Raw genomic sequence first — 20270 nt, forward strand, 5'->3', positions numbered from 1 at the left:
CATGCTAATTGTAATGTCCCCTTTCTTTTTCCTCACCCTTATCCCTCCCTTCCCTCCCTTTCTCCCCGGTCCCTTTCCCTTTGGTAACTGTTAGTCCATTCTTAGGTTCTATGATTCTGCTGCTGTTTTGTTCCTTCAGTCTTTCTTTGTTCCTATAGTCTTTGGGTTTGAGGTGAGTCTCTTGTAAGCAGCATAGAGATGGGTCTTGCTTTTTTATCCATTCTATTATTCTGTGTCTTTTGATTGGTGCATTCAGTCCATTTACATTTAGGGTGATTATTGAAAGATATATACTTATTGCCTTTGCAGGCTTTAGATTCGTGGTTGCCAAAGGTTAAAGGTTCGCTTCTTTTGTATCTTACGGTCTAACTTAACTCACTTATTGAGCTATTTTAAACACTGTCTGGTCATTCTTAATTTTTCTCCCTTCTTATTCCTCCTCCTCCATTCTTTATATGTTGGTTGTTTTATTCTGTGCTCTTTTGTGCTTCCTTTAACTGCTTTTGTGGGTAGTTGATTTTATTTTTTGCCTTTAGTTAGTACTTGGTTGGTCTGATTTCTTTGCTGTGATTTTATTTTCTCTGGTGACATCTATTTAGTCTTAGAGTGCTCCCATCTAGAGTAGTCCCTCTAAAATACCCTGTAGAGGTGGTTTGTGGGAGGCAAATTCCCTCAGTGTTTGCTTGTCTGGGAGTTGTTTAATCCCTCCTTCATATTTAAATGATAGTCGTGCTGGATACAGTATTCTTGGTTCAAGGCCCTTCTCTTTCATTGCATTAAGTATATCATGCCATTCTCTTCTGGCCTGTAAGGTTTCTGTTGAGAAGTCTGATGATAGCCTGATGGGTTTTCCTCTGTAGGTGACCTTTTTCCTCTCTCTAGCTGCCTTTAAAACCCTGTCCTTGTTCTTGATCTTTGCCATTTTAATTATTATGTGTCTTGGTGTTGTCCTCCTTGGGTCCTTTCTGTTGGGAGTTCTGTACACTTCCATGGTCTGATCAATTATTTCCTCCCCCAGTTTGGGGAAGTTTTCAGCAATTCTTTCTTCAAATACACTTTCTATCCCTTTTTCTCTCTCTTCTTCTTCTGGTATCCCTATAAGGTGGATATCATTCCTTTTGGATTGGTAACACAGTTCTCTTAATATTGTTTCATTCCTGGAGATCCTTTTATCTCTCTCTGTGTCAGCTTCTATGCATTCCTGTTCTCTGGTTTCTATTCCATCAATGGCCTCTTGCATCTAATCCATTCTGTTTATAAATCCTTCCAGAGATTGTTTCATTCTGTAATGTCCTTCCAGACATCATCCCTTAGCTCTTGCATATTTCTCTGCAGCTCCATCAGCATGGTTATGAGCTTTATTTTTAATTCTTTTTCAGGAAGACTGGTTAGGTCTATCTCCTTCTCAGGGTTTGCCTCTGTGATCTTGGTCTGTATCAATTTCTTCTGCCTTTTCATGGCGATAGATATCTTTGTGGGGAGCTGGCGCGTGTGTTGGGTAAGAGAAAGTCCCTTGTCCGCTTGTGGCTTTCTTCTCCTGGGAGAACAGCGGCCTCTAGCGCCTTGTGCTGGGCAGCTGCACGCAGACGGGGCTTCTGATCTTGCCCGGCCTCTATAGAGTTTATTTAGCTCTGCAGTTGCTGTGGGCATGACCTGCCTCAGGCTGCTGCTCCAATATGGCAGAGCCGCGACGGAAGGGGAACAGGCGGGAGGCTGTTTATTGCGGTGAGGGGCCTCCGAGCTGCGCTGCGGGGTTTGGGCATCCAGAGTTCCCCGGTATTCCCAGCTGCTGGGCTTCTTCTGTCCAGCTGTGGGGTCCCTGTCCCTTTAACACTTTCAAAAAGCACTAGCTTTTCTTTGTCCCAGGTGCGCTGGCTGTGGAGACCCGCTCACAGGTCTTACTGTCCTGTTTGCCTAGTTTCCAGCACCCCACGCAACACTGTGTGTCTGCGCTCCGGTGTGGATCGCTAGGGCTGGGTGTTCAGCAGTCCTGGGCTCCCTCTCCCTCCCCACTCCGACTCCTCTCCTCCCGCCGGGAGCTGGGGGGAGGGGTGCTCGGGTACCTCCGGGCTGCAGCTTGTATCTTACCCCCTTTGCAAGGCGCTGGGTTCTCGCAGGTGTGGATGTAGTCTGGCTGTTGTCCTGTATCTTCTGGTCTCTCTTTTAGGATTAGTTGTATTTGTTGTATTTTTCAAAAATATATATGGTTTTGGGAGGAGATTTCCACTGCTCTACTTATGCCACCATCTTGGTTCTCCTTCTCCCTCTGCCCATTTTTTTTTCTTTTCTTAATAGACTTTAATATTTAGAGCATGAATTTTTAATGAAAATACCATATTCTTAAGAGTTTGTCATCATCTAGCACCAAAGATATTAAGAATTTGTTTCACGTAGCAGTAGACCAGGTACATAAAGAAACAAATTATCTAAATGTCTGCTCACTTTTGACTGTGTGACATAAATTCCTCTGCCCATTTTTTAATTGGGTTATTTGCTTTTTGTTTGTTGAGGTGCATGAGCTCTTTATATATTTTGGATGTCAACCATTTATCGGATCTGTCATTTATGAATGTATTCTCCCATACTGTAGGGTACCTTTTTGTTCTATTGATGGTGTCCTTTGCTGTACAGAAGCTTTTCAGCTTGATATAGTCCCACTTGTTCATTTCTGCTTTTGTTTCCCTTGCCTGGGGAGATATGTTCATGAAGAAGTTGCTCATCTTTATGTCCAAAAGATTTTTGCCTGTTTTTTTCTAGGAGTTTTATGGTTTCAGGGGGGCTTAAAGTTTTTGACAAGGGTCACAGAAAGCCTCTTTGCTTCTGTCTGTCTCCTACATACTCCTCCTTTGTTTTGCTTATTCATCATCAGCACATACAACTTCCAAACAGGCTCCCCAAAATGGTAGCCTCAGCCCCTAAGTTTACTTATCCTGGTATAAACACTAGGACCACAGCCAACTCTTTAGAATCTCTAACTCTTTTTAAGTGTATGGGAGTAAGTAATGGCCCAACATCTGTGGAGCAGACTGGACATGGATAGAAGGGCATATCCCTGAGGAGGGCCACGGTTCTCAGAAAAGGAAAAACGAATTCCCCAACAGGTGTCTCCTTCACATTACTGTGACTCATGGGAGAATATTGTACCTCTCACAAAGGAGTTGGGTGGAATAATACAATAGTTGAAGACCAGAGAAATACATGCCACGTGAGTGGAAACACGATCCTACAAGAGTTCAAAGCAAGGATCCCATGTAGATGGAGGGTCTGAAGAAGCATCAGAAAAGATACAGTGTGAGTTCCCACAACTACAACTTCTCTTGGCTAAAGATATCCTAAAGGGTCATTCTGTCTAGTTACTCACCCATCCATTGTTTACAGATGGATCTTGAAGGACAGTAAGGTTAGGATGGTGGAATTAAAGGTAGGAGAGGGGGCACCAGGGAATAGCATGAGCGAATGCCTAGTGATGGAAGGCATAACACATATTCTTGAACAAGTGAATTGTGGTGGATATATTTAAGGAAACCAGTTTGGCATGATGGATTGAACCATACTGTAGAGGGCCAAGAATACTGCAGGATAAGATGAACCCAATCAGGTAAAGAGGCTTACTCTGCCAGCAGAGAATCACATAGATTGGAGAGAGAACAAAAGCAAAACAAGGCTATCAATTCAGATCCTATATTAATAATCAAAGTTGAGGGGTGGGGAGATGGGATGTGGATGAGAGAGATGTTGATAAGTGATGTACAGGGAATTGAGGGCTTATGGAAAGACAGAGAAAGCAGTCAACCAAGATTCCAAGACTTTCAGCTTTTAGCAGTTATAAGGAAGTAGGAAGAGACACGGGCAGAAATCAGGAGTCAAAACTAGCTATTGGCTGAGGTATAGGAATGCTAGGTTGGGTGGAAGATGTTGAGCTGGGTTGGAGCTACACTTCAACAGTTGGAGGTATCTTGCTAGGCAATTGGTAGTCCAACATAGGCACAGAAATCCAACCGGAAGAGAGGGCAAGGACCGAATAAGTTGAGGCAGTCATCTGAATGGATTGTGAAGAAGGGAGAGTTGTTCGGAAGGAGGCAGGAACTTGAGTATAGGTCGGTACAGATACAAGATGTAAAGTCTGTCATCTGCCTCATCTCAAGTATGAAGTGTAATGGGATAAGGGCTGAGCCAAGATTGGCACTGAGAAGAGGCCAAGAAAAGGCAAGTAGGAAGTAACTTGTGACAGTCTAGCAACTTTTCCGTAGACAGTAGGGGCCGAAGTCAGACTGAAGAGTGAGTAGTATGAAGGCGAGGCAGCCTTGAGATGAAAATGTTGGATTCTCCCAGAGGAGGACGCTGCCCCAAATCACTCACGAAAGACGTCTCTTGATGCAACAAGCAAGAGGAATTTATTCAGGAACCAGCTAGCAGGGGTCCAAGTTAGCCCGTCGCAGTGGGTCTCAACGAGGACCCTGAGCAGCCAAAGCCAGAGGTTTTTATAGCATAGCATTTTCAAAAAGACAGTATTTTCTTACACAGTGTTTCAGCAAGATAAGCTTGGTATGCATGACTATCCGACCAAGGTTAGCTGTCTGAAGGCCGCAGCTGCCCACCACCTGGTGTTCATGATTAACTGATTTGAGGTTAGCTAACTGAAGGTCACTACATTTAACACTGGCTGACTAATTTGTTTTTCAAGATTCTAATAATTTTCCTTCTCCTAGGCTAGAGGGTGGTGTTTAACCCTTTAAGATGGCTGTACTTATGCACTTATGCTAACTTTTGATTTTTCAGATCCTACAAAAACAAGGCAGAGGGCTGAAGGCAGAGGGCTAAAGGCAGAGGGCTAAAGGCGAGAAGGTAGGAGGGACGTCGGGTGCTAGAGTCTGGGGACCTACTGGCCCGGATTTCAGGCTGCATGCCCCGCAGCATCTATATTTCTGCTTCTCCAGTCACGACATGGGACACTGCTCGCAGTGTTCATCTCAGAAACTGCTACTTATGAAGGTGCCGACTACTATTTCCGGTAATAAGGTACTGTTGTCACGTAAGCAGAAGCCAGGGTGGGAAGTGGCGGGACTCTGGGACAACACGGACCCGCCCCCTCGTCTCACGCACTCATTGAGGCGATCTGCGCACGCGCTCGGGGAGGGCCGGAAGTGAGGGCGGAAGTGGAGTCCGAAACGCTTTGGGAACGGTTCTGCGGTGTGAACAGATATTGTGTTGAGTCCAGTAGACTGGTGTCCCAGAGTGCAGGCTACCATGAGCCAGCTCCGAGATGACTATGATCCTTACGCAGTTGAAGAGCCTAGCGACGAGGAGCCGGCTCTGAGCAGGTGGGCCTCTGCCCCAGTCCCGGCCCGCGAGGCTTCCGGCCGAGGCTAGACCTTAGCCTCCTCCACTAGCTGCGCGCTCCACTAGCTGCGCCTGTCGGGCCTGGGTACAGTGGTTCGGGCGCCTGTTGCGCCTCGCTATCGCCTGTGGGACATCGAGGGTGATTCTGGTGAGGTCGCGCAGCCACGGGGTAGGCGGGGCCACATCGGCCCGGGGAAGGGGCATATTCTGGAAATCACTCTAAGTCTTCAAAAGCCGGAATCCTGCCTCTGCAGCTAACTAGCTGTGTGACAGAAGGCAAGTCACTTACCTCGGTCTCTCATCTGTAAAAAAGAAACATAACAACAACTATCTCATAAGTATGTTGTTTGGCTCATGGGACTTAGTGTTGAGTGGTTATCTTGAAGACTAAACTACCGTTAACAGAAATAAAAGAATATTTCAGACTTTTTTGGAGCACCTATTTATGCTAACTCCTGGCCAGAGAGGTTAGTCATATGGTTTTTGTCTTCTACAGGCTTACAGTAGAAGCTTATAGTAGGGGAAGTAAGACCTATTATCTCGGAAGATAAATATCTCAGAAATAAGTATTTCGGAAGAGCATTGTAGAAAAAGACCTGAGAGAGGTGCAGATGAAGTTCCGTGGGAATTTCCAGAAGAGAGGGATTATTCCTACCTAAGGGAAACTTGCAGTTATATTGCTGATTTGCAGGCAGATTTAGCCATTTTTTAAGCTGCCAGCAGATTTGTTTACAAACTTTAAAACATTCTGTCCTGCTATGCTTTCTGTGAAACTGCCCTTCCTTTAGTCACAGTGTTTCCTCATATTATCCTGTGGAGGGGTTGTCAGCATGGGAGATCAGACTGCTGTGAATATTTATGTTGTGGGGAGTGAGGATGGATTCTAAGATTACCTGTGAAAAAGAGCTTCAGTTAATGGGTCTGGTCTGTGAAAAGGGATACATGTAGACCTCAGTTAATAATTCGGTTTGATTGGAATAAAGCACTGTACCTGGAGTTGAGTTATTCTGCCATTACTATCTCCATTATTCACCAGTGTTATTATTTAATATTTTTCTTTAAGGCAATTTACATTTTTTGTAGTTAGATTTTTTTAAGGAAGCTTTATACTCTCTGTGACAGCTGCCACTGGTAAGTAACTAAAAAATACTGTGAAAACAAAACAGTGTTATTAGTATTGCCTCCTCAAGGCTCTCGATACAATGCTTGTTGTTTCACAAAGGGAACTTGGTGTTAGGTGTTTAAGAGGTGTCCGTCAGGATTTGATTTCACTCTACTTATAAGCTGTTATTTCATAGCCTGTTACTGTTCTTGGAAGCTGGCAGAAGACAGTAGACTCCTGGGTCAGAAACAACTCACAGCACAGCAAGCAGTATGGGCATTGTGCTTATGTTGGTCGTTCTTAACTTCCCACTCCTACAGAGGCTACCCAGAGAGGCCCAGGTGAATGCTGCACATTCAGTAGACTGGCCTCATGGCTGAGGACCACTTAAGCCTGGAGAATCTACTTCCATAGCAGGCTGCAAGTGAGCCTGCCATTAGCCCTGGAGAGAGGTATTACCTCATTTTTCAAGGTTGCTCACTGCAGGCACAATGCTGAGAAATAGCCTGGGTGAAGAGTAGTTAGAACTGTGCATTTTTGGTATACCAAGCAAGAATGGGCAAGGCCCAAGATAGTATTACTTTGCCCAGCAGTGCTAAATGCTGAGACCTCTCTTGAAGTAATCACAAGGAGTGAGGGCTATTTGTGAAAATAATTACTCTCTTACGATTCATTTCTTTTTAAATTCAACTTTTAATTTTGAGGTAGATTCACATTTAATTGTAAGAGATAATACAGAGAGACTTTGTGTTCCTCTTAGCCAGTTTCCCCCAATTTTAACATGTTGCAAAACTGTAGTGCAGTGTCACAACTGGGTTATCAACATCAATACAGTCAAGAAACAACATTTTGTCACATGGATCCCTCATATTGCCCACTTCCTGTCTGCATTCCCTGCATAGCCTCCGATAATCACTAATCTAGTCCCCATTTATATGAATTTGTCAGTTTTCAAAAATATTATATGTAACCTTTTCAGATTGCCTTCTTTTCTCTCAGCATAATTCTCTGGAGATCCATGCACATTGTTGCAGTTATCAGCCGTTCATTACTTTTTTATTGCTGGGTAGGCTTCCTCATTTATTTTAACTATTCCCTCACTGCAGGACATCTGGTTGTTTCCGGTTTTGACTGTTGTGAACAGAGCTGCTATAAATGTTCATGTGTACATCTGTGTAAATATGTATTTTCATTTCTCTGGGATAATGGCCCAGAAGTGCGGTTGCTGGGTTGTGTGATAGTTGGATGTTTAGTTTTATAAGAAACTGCTAAGCTGTTTTCTATATTGCCTGTGCCATTTATATTCCCACCAGCAATGCCTTCAGTGTCATTTAGTGGACTGTCCTGCTACTCTTTAAAATAATCTCCTATGTCCCTTACTTTGGAAACACTGGAATATAAGAGAGAGCAGAGTAATTCTGGGAGATAGAGGTAAGGTTGAAAAGATATGTAGAAACCAGATTGTAGAAGGCTCTCTCTTTTTTTAAACATTAATGTGATTGATGTAATTCTGTTACTTAATCTACAATCCCTGTTTGTCAGTTGCTCCAGTAATGTTCTTTTTTTATTAAAGTATCATTGATACACAATCTTAATGAAGGTTTCGCATGAACAACATTGTGGTTTCAACATTCACCCATATTATCAAGTCCTCACTCCCCCCATTGCAGTCACTGTCTATCAGTGTAGTAAGATGCTATAGAGTATTACTTGTCTTTATGCTGTACTGCCTAGAAGGCTCTTTTGACTGCTGTGTTCAGAGGTTTGGCCATGGTGATTTCTTTCAGAGTTGGGTAGTGATATAATGATGGTTCTTTAGCAAAAACATTCTAGCAGCAGGGTTAATAAAACAGAAGAGTTTGGAGATCCTTAGGATATGGTGGCACAGGCAGAGTTCAGAGGCCCTGAGTGAATATAGTGGTAATGGAGAAAGGGAGCATGCTGATCAGGATGAGGAATGTCAGAAAATTTGCTTGGGAGTAGAATCTGGCTAAGGTCTCTATCATTAGCCAAAATGATTGATATGAATTGCTTTTTTCTGATCTATTTTCTGCTGTAGGCTCAAAAATATTACTCTGGAAGAGAAAAATAGAGAAGCAAAAACCAGGAATAGTCTATAACTATTCATTAGCCCTTGAATAACTGAACATTGTTTATATACTATTGATTATATTAGAAGTGTCTTAGGCGTTTCATTCATTTTGATTAACATTTCATTCCTTCGGGTACTGGTTTAATTCTGTCATACTGTTATTAATGGGGAAACCCAGGAACAAAAGGCCAAGTGAATTGGCAGAAATTGTGGAGGGGATTTGGAATATAATTTAGCTTTCTTTATAGTTTTCTGTAGCCTTGTGCCTTTTAAACTGTAATATTTAATTACTGTTAACATTTTGTGTGGATATATTAGCTATATATTATGTCTGTTAAGTTTCATTTAGGTATGTCCCTGAAGTTCAAAAACATAAACTTTTCATTGTTGATGGAATTATGAATTGGTGCAATATTTTTGGAAAGCAGTGTGATAATTCAAGAACTCAGAAAGATGTTTGTATTTAATTCTAGACATTTATCCAAAGGAAATCAACAGAAACAAACATATATATAGTTGTCCCCCTTATTTTCAGCGATATATTCCAAGACCTCCAGTGAATGCCTGAAACTGTGGCTAGTACCAAACTCTGTGTATGTTTTTTTCCTATATACACATACTTACGATAAAGTTTAATTCATAAATTAGGTACAGTAAGAGATTAACAGCAATGACTAATAATAAAATAGAACAATTACAAGTATACTGTAATAAAAGTTATATGAATTTGGTCTCAAAATCTTATTGTACCCAACCATCTTAATGATGATGTGATATGATAAAATGCCTATGTGATGAGCTGAAGTGAGATGAATGTTTTAGGCATTATGATGTAGTGTTAGGCTACTACTGACCTTCTGACCATAAGTCAGAAGGAGGATCATCTGTGTCCACATTGTGGTTGGCTACAGGTAACTGAAACTGCAGAAAGCAAACCTGTGGCTAAGGGGGGACTACTGTGCAGAGATGTTCATTGTAGTGTTGAAGAGCAAATAGTTAGAAGAGATGTTATGTAGACTTAAAAAATATATGTGGAAATGTGCAGAAATCGTTGATCTATTTATTGATAATAGCTGTATGTAATGTGACAGATGAATAAAATGTAAACTTGGAAAACTTAAAATTGTTGGACAGTGAAATGATGGGAATTTTATTACTTTAATTCTTTAATATTCATATTTTTTTAAATTTAAATGTGTACTAGTTCTGAAGATGAAGTGGATGTGCTTTTACATGGAACTCCTGACCAAAAACGAAAACTCATCAGAGAATGTCTTACTGGAGAAAGTGAATCATCTAGTGAAGATGAATTTGAAAAAGAAATGGAAGCTGAATTAAATTCTACCATAAAAACAATGGAGGACAAGTTATCGTCTCAGGAAACAGGTAAACTTTTAGATTTTCATACAGATATTTGTCTGGGCTTCATAAAGCAGGAACCTTACTTGTGCTCTGTTGTGTCCCAAGCAGTTTTGGTAGCTACTCAATAAATATTTGTTGAGTGAATCAATACATGTGTTCAGCAGTCTGAATATAGATGACTAGTGGTTTCTTGTGTTGTTGGAAAGAGACTATTTAGTATTATTTACTTGTACGATTTCCTTTTGTAATTTTTACCCCAGGATAAAGAAAAGACACAAGCTTATAGAAGTCTTTTTAGGGTTATATAGCACTGATATGGCAGGTTGAATGATGTGTTGCCACAATTTCCTGTCTCGTTTTAGTAAGTAATGAAACATACTTCGTTTTGATACTTGGTCTTTATGTACAATGTACATGACCTGAAAACTGATGTGTAAAAATAGGATTCCTTAGCATTGGCTTCCATGTTAATATGCAATGTATTAACTGTTAAGAACTGAAAGCATATGTAATAATAATAAAAGCAAAAGCAGATATTAATAGGAAGAATTAGAGATTCAGGGAGAGGATCACAAAAGTCTAGTAATGTCATGGCACTAGGCACTATAAATAAGGAGAGAAAGAATGCATCCTTGGCTCTTTGCTCCTACTGCTCTGTGGGGCTCTTACCCTCTTTCCCCTAAAGTCCTTTAAAACAAGATGTGTATTCCCTGTTCTCCAGAGCATACTGTGTGGTTGAAAGGTAGATATAAGTATCTTGGCCACCTGAAATAGAGCTATTTTATTTAATTATATTTGTGAGAAGGGGGAGAGAGTACTTTTCTCATCATGTAGGATATTTAATCAGGAAGGACAGTTCTATGTAATTGCAGAGGGCACAGAAATCCGGTAAGTCATTGATGTAAAAGTATTTTTCCATCCAAACGAGATTGGGAATGAGTTGATATTACTTCGAGGTGATAGAAGAATATACGGAACTCTTATCCTGTCAATTATGTATGGTTTCATCTGTAAATTTCTGTTATGGTTTGAATAGGGTCTTCCCCAGGAAATGGGAAAGTTGAAACAGGCCCAGCAAAGTACTATGATGATATATATTTTGATTCTGATTCTGAAGATGAAGACAAGGCAAGTAAGTAACATATTGACGAGGTTTAGCAGTTTGATTTTATGAAAAAAGGTTTATCTAGCAATTATTTAATATTACGATTTTCCTCTGAGTCTTTATCTTTTAAGAAACTAGGCTGTTGATGTGAAAATAAAAGCAGGGTTGATGAATAAGAACAGATGGGAATGCACACGTATGAGGATGTGGGACCAAACAGTGGTGCTGTACAGGCTCACCTGGGGAGAGGGCAGAGTGTGTCTCAGTTCAGTAGCTCCTTCCTCAAGGTTCTTGGCCCCCGTCTTCCTTCAAGTTCCTTAGTACAGCAACCTTAGCTTTCACATCTGCAAATCCTTTCTGTATTTTTATCCTCTTGCAGAATCTTTCCTAACTTGTTGCTTTTTTATCATCCTCTCTGCTCTGTAGTCAATTTTGTATAACATTTGAGCAAAGTTGAACAAAACAACAAGAGCTAAAACTAAATCAATTATATTAGTAATGACACTGGAATACACAAGTAACAAATTATATAGTAAAGAAACAGTTTTATATTTTTTTATATTATTGCCTAAATATTTACCTGTTCAGATATATTTTATGTCTAGTGTATGTGGAAGACACATAGTTTTTTAAAATTCATTTGAAATATTTTCTGATTTCAGTAGCATTTTACATAAGGGAACTTGTAGAAACTTCAGACATCAAAAGTGATTTATATCCTTGGCTTGCTTTGAGTGACCTTTTTGAGATTCAGTTTTCATTATTTGAGCTCAGTTCTTGAGGGACCAGTTTCCAGGTGAAGAAACTCATCTCTGTCATCTTCATTTTAGTGCCTTGGTCATTGTATAAGAACTTTATTTGGAGGAATAGTTAAAAAAATTTTTAAGGAAACTATAAAAAGAAAAGATACGTCATAAGGAAACAGGGTTTTTCCTTCTGTATTAAACAGGTATAAACTTTAGACATGACTTAGCCATATCCTTAACATTTTCAAAATTAGCAGAAGTGACCAAGAAAAAAAAGAAGGAACGACACAGGATTCCAACAAATGAAGAACTACTATATGATCCTGAAAAAGATAACAGAGATCAGGCCTGGGTTGATGCACAGAGAAGAGGGTAAGAACTTTAATTTATTAATGATTAAAAGATGATTTTCACTACATTATGATTTTAAATATGTGTATATGTTGATATAAACAGACATTAAGAAATCTTTGAGAAGAAACTGCTGAATAGTTTATGTTGAAAATAACTAGCAAATTTCAGAGAATTGAATTTTAAAAAACTTACTGAATTTAAACTGTGGTAATAAGACTCTCTAAGAAACAAAGCTGACTTTTTCAAATAGACACAATTTAAAGTTATTTGGGGATTAGGACTTTATGTAGATAAAGAGTGGGTGTAATTTTTTTTGGTTCTTTTTTCACTTTTTTATAATTATAGTATCATTGATATACAATCTTATGAAGGTTTCACATGAACAACATTGTAGTTTCAACATTCACCCATATTATCAAGTCCCCCACCCTACCCCACTGCAGTCACTGTCCATCAGTGTAGTAAGAAGCTGTAGAGTCATTACTTGTCTTCTCCCTGCTGTACTGCCTTCCCCATGACCTACCTATATTGTGTGTGCTAGTCATAATGCCCTTACTCCCCTTCTCCCTCTCTCCCCACCCATCCTTTCCCACCCCTCCCCTTTGGTAACTACTAGTCACTTCTTGGAATCTGTGAGTCTACTACTATTTTGTTCCTTCAGTTTTGCTTTGTTTTTATACTCCACAAATGAGTGAAGTCATTTGGTACCTGCCTTTCTCTGCCTGGCTTATTTCACTGAGCATAATACCCTCTAGCTCCATCCGTGTTGTTGCAAATGGTAGGATTTCTTTTCTTTTTTTTGAGAGGGAATCTCTCATATTTATGGATCAAATGGTTGTTAACAACAATAAAATTCTGTATAGGGGAGTCAATGCTCAATGCACAATCATTGATCCACCCCAAGCCTAATTCTCGTCAGTCTCCAATCTTCTGAAGCATAACGAACAAGTTCTTACATGGTGAACAAATTCTTACATAGTTGAATAAGTTCTTACTTGGTGAACAGTACAAGGGCAGTCATCACAGAAACTTTCGGTTTTGATCACGCATTATGAACTATAAACAATCAGGTCAAATATGAATATTTGTTTGATTTTTATACTTCATTTATATGTGGATCCCACATTTCTCCCTTTATTATTATTATCATTTTTATTTTTAATAAAATGCTGAAGTGGTAGGTAGATGCAAGATAAAGGTAGAAAACATAGTTTAGTGTTGTAAGAGAGCAAATGTAGATGATCAGGTGTGTGCCTGTAGACTATGTGTTAATCCAAGCTAGACAGGGGCATTAAAACATCCACGGATGGAGAAGATTTCTCTCAAAACAGGCGGGGTGAGGTTCTAAGCCTCACCACTATTGATCCCCAATTTCTCACCTGATGGCCCCCCTGCGACTGTGCCTGTCTTAGGTTGTTCCTCCCTTGAGGAATCTTACCTGTCTCTGGCTAACCAGTCATCTTTCTGGGCCATACAGGGAGATGTAAAGTTGGTAAGTGAGAGAGAAGCCATATTGTTTGAAAAGGTTAGCTTTTTACTTCTGTGCAGATTTATGCCCTGTGGCTTCTATGCCCAGCATTTGTCTTGAGGTATCTTTACCACTTGGAGGAGTTATGATACTCGGTAAATTCGATATGAGGCATGAATTCTATTTAAGGGTTGTAATTAGGAAGGAAGAAGAAAGGCTATAGAGATAGCAGATGGAAGAAAACATGGGAGGATTGATTATTTCTTTGCCATATCTTCTTGTAGAGTAATTTAAGCATGTATAGGTTTTAAATTACTAATTAAATTGTGCACACACATTAACATAATAGGAATACAGTTACATAACCAAAGCAGATCTATAATTACCAGCCATCTCCAGTGAAGCCAAGAAAACCAGTTAGGCACCCTAGGCATTTGTGAAAATTAGTCTATGATATGATGGATATTGTCCAACTGTACTTGAACAGTCTGAGAGAAATCAGACAAATTAAAACAACCCATTCCTGGGAACTGTTCACATCCCATATGTTCTTTTAACAGTAGATAGTCTGTAGTTGTAAGATTTTGGAGCTCTACAGCTTGCACTTCTCCTAATTCTTGGTTGAGTTCCAACAGTATAGATCCAGTCAAATTTGTTGTTTTACTGAAAGCACAGGCCAGCTTAGATATCTCCTTCTTCATTCCAATGGCAAGTCCAGGGAACCGGTGGGATGGATGCAGCTACAACTGCAGTATCGCCTGGATCTTTGTTGAGGTTTTTTGATGATCATATTCTGGTATGAGTCTTCAGAGAGTGCTGATGTTGGAAGTTCTTCTTCATATCGTATCTAAGTTCATTTTCTGGGTAGCCAAATTAGGCTTTGATCCTCTATATAAACACAAACAGACCCTTTGCCCACACTTTGATATGCCCTTTATACCATTGTGTAGAACTCATTGGAGGTCACCACACAGGAACTGCTTTTTTTTTTTTTTTTTAAGAGAAAGGAATATTCAGAAAAGTGTACCTCCATAGCCGATCATCTGACACCCTTTAAGTGATCAACATTAAGGATATTTAAAGCATGCGTTGATCTTTGATTTACCAATAGTTTTATCCTATCAAGGAGTAATCCCCCTTTTCTTTCTTCCTTTTTTTTAAATTTTTTATCTTTAATCTCTTTAATCTACACTTACATGAAGAATATTATGTTTACTAGGCTCTCCCCTATACCAGGTCCCCCCTATAAACCACTTTACAGTCACTGTCCATCAGCATAGCAAAATGTTGTAGAATCATTACTTGTCTTCTCTGTGTTGTACAGCCCTCCCCTTTCTCCCTCCACCCACTATGCATGCTAATCTTAATACTCCCTTTCTTCTTCCCCCCTTATCCCTCCCTACCCACCCATCCTCCCCAGTTCCTTTCCCTTTGGTACCTGTTAGTCCATTTTTGGGTTCTGGAATTCCGATGCTGTTTTGTTCCTTCAGTTTTTCCTTTGTTCTTATACTCCACAAATGAGTGAAATCATTTGGTATTTCTCTTTCTCCGCTTGGCTTATTTCACTGAGCATAATAGCCTCCAGCTCCATCCATGTTGCTGCAAATGGTAGGATTTGCCCTCTTCTTATGGCTGAGTAGTATTCAATTGTGTATATGTGCCACATCTTCTTTATCCATTCATCTACCGATTGGATAAATTGGTTAAATTGCTTCCAATTCTTGGCTATTGTAAATAGTACTGCAATAAACATAGGGGTGCATCTGTCTTTCTCAAACTTGATTGCTGCGTGCTTAGGGTTAATTCTTAGGAGTGGAATTCCTGGGTCAAATGGTAGTTCTGTTTTGAGCATTTTGATGAACCTCCATACTGCTTTCCACAATGGTTGAACTAATTTACATTCCCACCAGCAGTGTAGGAGGGTTCCCCTTTCTCCACAGCCTCGCCAACATTTGTTGTTGTTTGTCCTTTGAATGGCAGCCATCCTTACTGGTGTGAGGTCATATCTCATTGTGGTTTTAATTTGCATTTCTCTGATGACAAGCTATGTGGAGCATCTTTTCATGTGTCTGTTGGCCATCTGTATTTCTTTTTTGGAGAACTGTCTGTTCAGTTCCTCTGCTCATTTTTTAATTGGATTATTTGTTTTTTGTTTGTTGAGGCGTGTGAGCTCTTTTATATTTTGGATGTCAAGCCTTTATTGGATCTGTCATTTACAAATATATTCTCCCATACTGTAGGGTTCCTTTTTGTTCTATTGATGGTGTCTTTTGCTGTACAGAAGCTTTTCAGCTTAATATAGTCCCACTTGTTCATTTTTGCTGTCGTTTTCCTTGCCCAGGGAGATATGTTCAAGAAGAGGTCACTCATGTTTATGTCTAAAAGGTTTTTGCCTCTGTTTTTTTCTAAGAGTTTTATGGTTTCATGACTTACATTCAGGTCTTTGATCCATTTTGAATTTACTTTTGTGTATGGGTTATACAATGGTCCAGTTTCATTCTCCTACATGTAGCTGTCCAGTTTTGCCAGCACCATCTGTTGAAGAGACTGTCATTTCACCATTGTATGTCCATGGCTCCTTTATCAAATATTAATTGACCATGTATGTTTGGGTTAATGTCTGGAGTCTATAATCTGTTCCACTGGTCTGTGGCTCTGTTCTTTACCAAATTGTCTTGATTACTATGGCTTTGTAGTAGAGCTTGAAGTTGGGGAGTGAGATCCCCCCTACTTTATTCTTCTTTTTCAGGATTGCTTTGGCTATTTGGGGTCTTTGGTGTTTCCATATGAAGTTTTGAATTATTTGTTCCACTTCATTGAAGAATGTTGCTGGTAATTTGATAGGGATTGCGTCAGATCTGTATATTGCTTTGGGCAGGATGGCCATTTTGATGATATTAATTCTTCCTAGCCATGAGCATGGGATGAGTTTCCATTTGTTAGTGTCCCCTTTAATTTCTCTTAAGAGTGACTTGTAGTTTTCAGGGTATAGGTCTTTCACTTCTTTGGTTAGGTTTATTCCTAGGTATTTTATTCTTTTTGATGCAATTGTGAATGGAATTGTTTTCCTGATTTCTCTTTCTATTGGTTCATTGTTAGTGTATAGGAAAGCTACAGATTTCTGTGTTAATTTTGTATCCTGGAACTTTGCTGTATTCTTATATCAGTTCTAGTAGTTTTGGAGTGGAGTCTTTAGGGTTTTATATGTACAATATCATGTCATCCGCAAATACTGACAGTTTAACTTCTTCTTTACCAATCTGGATTCCTTGTATTTCTTTATTTTGTCTAATTACCGTGGCTAGGACCTCCAGTGCTATGTTGAATAACAGTGGGGAGAGTGGGCATCCCTGTCTTGTTCCCGATCTCAGAGGAAAAGCTTTCAGCTTCTCGCTATTCAGTATGATGTTGGCTGTGGGTTTATCATATATGGCCTTTATTATGTTGAGGTACTTGCCCTCTATATCCATTTTGTTGAGAGTTTTTATCATGAATGGATGTTGAATTTTGTCGAATGCTTTTTCAGCATCTATGGAGATGATCATGTGGTTTTTGTCTTTCTTTTTGTTGATGTGGTGGATGATGTTGATAAATCTTTGAATGTTGTACCATCCTTGCATCCCTGGGATGAATCCCACTTGGTCATGGTGTATGATCCTTTTGATATAGTGTTGAATTCTGTTTGCTAATATTTTATTGAGTATTTTTGCATCTACATTCATCAGGGATATTGGTCTGTAATTTTCTTTTTTGGTGGGGTCTTTGCCTGGTTTTTGTTTTAGGGTGATGTTGGCTTCATAGAATGAGTTTGGGAGTATTCCCTCTTCTTCTATTTTTTGGAACACTTTAAGTAGAATGGGTATTATGTCTTCTCTGTGTGTCTGATAAAATTCCGAGGTAAATCCGTCCGGCCCTGGGGTTTTGTTCTTGGGTAGTTTTTTGATTACCGTTTCAATTTCTTTGCTCGTAATTGGTTTGTTTAACTTTTGTGTTTCTTCCTTGGTCAGTCTTGGGAGGTTGTATTTTTCTAGGAAGTTGTCCATTTCTTCTAGGTTTTCCAGCTTGTTGGCATATAGGTTTTCATAGTAGTCTTTAATAATTCTTTGTATTTCTGTGGAGTCTGTGGTGATTTTTCCATTCTCATTTCTGATTCTGTTGATTTGTGTTGATTCTCTTTTTCTCTTAATAAGTTTGGCTAGAGGCTTATCTATTTTGTTTATTTTCTCAAAGGACCAGCTCTTGGTTTCGTTGATTTTTGCTATTGTTTCATTCTTCTCAATTTTGTTTATTTCTTCTCTGATCTTTATTATGTCCCTCCTTCTGTTGACTTTAGGCCTCATTTGTTCTTCTTTTTCCAGTTTCGATAACTGTGATGTTAGACTATTCATTTGGGATTGTTCTTCCTTCTTCAGGTGTGCCTGGATCGCTATATACTTTCCTCTTAAGACTGCTTTCACTGCGTCCCACAGAGGTTGGGCTTTGTGTTGTTGTTGTCATTTGTTTCTATATATTCCTTGATCTCTATTGATTTGTTCGTTGATCCATTGATTATTTAGAAGCATGTTGTTAAGCCTCCATGTGTTTGTGAGCCTTTTTTGTTTTCTTTGTAGAATTTATTTCAAGTTTTATACCTTTGTGGTCTGAAAAATTGGTTGGTAGAATTTCAGTATTTAGAATTTACTGAGGTTCTTTTTGTGAGCTACTATGTGGTCTATTCTGGAGAATGTTCCATGTGCACTTGAGAAGAATGTATATCCTGTTGCTTTTGGATGTAGAGTTTTATAGATGTCTATTAGGTCCATCTGTTCTAGTGTGTTGTTCAGTGCCTGTGTGTCCTTACTTATTTTCTGCCCGGTGGATCTATCCTTTGGGGTGAGTGGTGTGTTGAAGTCTCCTAAAATGAATGCATTGCAGTCTGTTTCCCTCTTTAGTTCTGTTAGTATTTGTTTCACATATGCTGGTGCTCCTGTGTTGGGTGCATATATATTTAGAATGGTTATATCCTCTTGTTGGACTGAGCCCTTTATCATTATGTAGTGTCCTTCTTTATCTCTTGTTACTTTCTTTGTTTTGAAGTCTATTTTGTCTGATATTAGTACTGCAACCCCTGCTTTCTTCTCACTGTTGTTTGCCTGAAATATGTTTTTCCATCCCTTGTCTTTTAGTCTGTGTATGTCTTTGGGTTTGAGGTGAGTTTCTTGTAAGCAGCATATAGATGGGTCTTGCTTTTTTATCCATTCTATTACTCTGTGTCTTTTGATTGGTGCATTAAGTCCATTTACATTTAGGGTGACTATTGAGAGAGATGTACTTATTGCCATTGCAGGCTTTAAATTTGTGGTTACCAAAGGTTCAGGGTTAGCCTCTTTAGTATCTTACTGCCTAACTTAGCTCACCTATTGAGCTGTTACATACACTGTCTGGAGAGTCTTTTCTTCTCTCCCTTCTTATTCCTTCTCCTCCATTCTTCATATGTTGGGTGTTTTGTTCTGTGCTCTTTTTAAGAGTGCTCCCATCTTAGAGCAGTCCCTGTAAGATGCCCTGTAGAGGTGGTTTGTGGGAAGCAAATTCCCTCAGCTTTTGCTTGTCTGGGAATTGTTTAATCCCGCCATCATATTTAAATGATAGTCGTGCTGGATACAGTATCCTTGGTTCAAGGCCCTTCTGTTTCATTGTATTAAATATATCATGCCATTCTCTTCTGGCCTGTATGGTTTCTGTCAAGAAGTCTGATGATAGCCTGATGGGTTTTCCTTTATAGGTGACCTTTTTCTCTCTAGCTGCCTTTAAAACTCTTTCCTTGTCCTTGATCCTTGTCATTTTAATTATTATGTGTCTTGGTGTTGTCCTCCTTGGATCCTTTCTGTTTGGGGTTCTGTGTATTTCCGTGGTCTGTTCGATTATTTCCTCTCACAGTTTGGGGAAGTTTTCAGCAATTATTTCTTTAAAGACACTTTCTATCCCTTTTCCTCTCTCTTCTTCTTCTCGTACCACTATAACACGGATATTGTTCCTTTTGGATTGGTCACACAGTTCTCTTAGTATTGTTACGTTCCTGGAGATCCTTTTATCTCTTTCTATGTCAGCTTCTATACCTTCCTGTTCTCTGGTTTCTGTTCCTTCAATGGCCTCTTGCATCTTATCCATTTTGCTTATAAATCCTTCCAGTGTTTGTTTCACTTCTGTGATCTCCTTCCTGACATCTGTGATCTCCCTCCAGACATCATCCCATTGCTCTTGCATTTTTCTCTGCATCTCCGTCAGCATGTTCATGATTTTTATTTTGAATTCTTTTTCAGGAAGACTGGTTAGGTCTGTCTCCTTCTCTGGTGTTGTCTCTGTTATCTTGGTCTGCCTGAAATTTTGCCTTTTCATGGCGATAGAGATAGTTTGCAGAGCTGGCATGAGTGATGGATGGAAGAACTTCCTTTCTTGTTGGTTTATGGCCTTCCTCTCCCCCTTTGCAAGGCGCTGAGTTCTCGCAGGTGTGGATGTGGTCTGGATGTTGTCCTGTGTCCTCTGGTCTCTATTCTAGGAAGAGTTGTCTTTGTTATATTTTCATAGATATATGTGGTTTTGGGAGGAGATTTCTGCTGCTCTACGCACGCCGCCATTTTGGCTCCGCCCCTTCTTTTCTTTTTATGACTGAATAATATTCCATTGTATGTATCTGCCATATCTTTATCTATTCATCTGTTGAT

General features: G+C 39.6%; 1 protein-coding gene across 6 annotated transcripts in view; it reads left to right on the forward strand.

Annotated features, from left to right (window-relative positions):
• The first annotated feature begins 5122 nt into the window (after positions 1–5122).
• Positions 5123–20270, forward strand: part of EAPP (E2F associated phosphoprotein) — a 38785-nt gene continuing 23637 nt past the window's right edge. The window contains exons 1-4 of one of the 6 annotated variants that reach the window (XM_073211368.1): positions 5123–5321; positions 9739–9920; positions 10933–11028; positions 11951–12119. In XM_073211368.1, coding sequence (XP_073067469.1) covers positions 5248–5321; positions 9739–9920; positions 10933–11028; positions 11951–12119 — 521 coding nt within the window. In that variant the 5' untranslated portion in view covers positions 5123–5247. The remainder of the gene's footprint in view (positions 5322–9738; positions 9921–10932; positions 11029–11950; positions 12120–20270) is intronic. The other 5 variants (XM_073211369.1, XM_073211370.1, XM_037004109.2 and 2 more) reach the window with 5 other exon arrangements.

This window comes from Manis javanica, chromosome 8, assembly GCF_040802235.1.
Source record: "Manis javanica isolate MJ-LG chromosome 8, MJ_LKY, whole genome shotgun sequence".
Classification (NCBI taxonomy): Eukaryota; Metazoa; Chordata; class Mammalia; order Pholidota; family Manidae; genus Manis; species Manis javanica.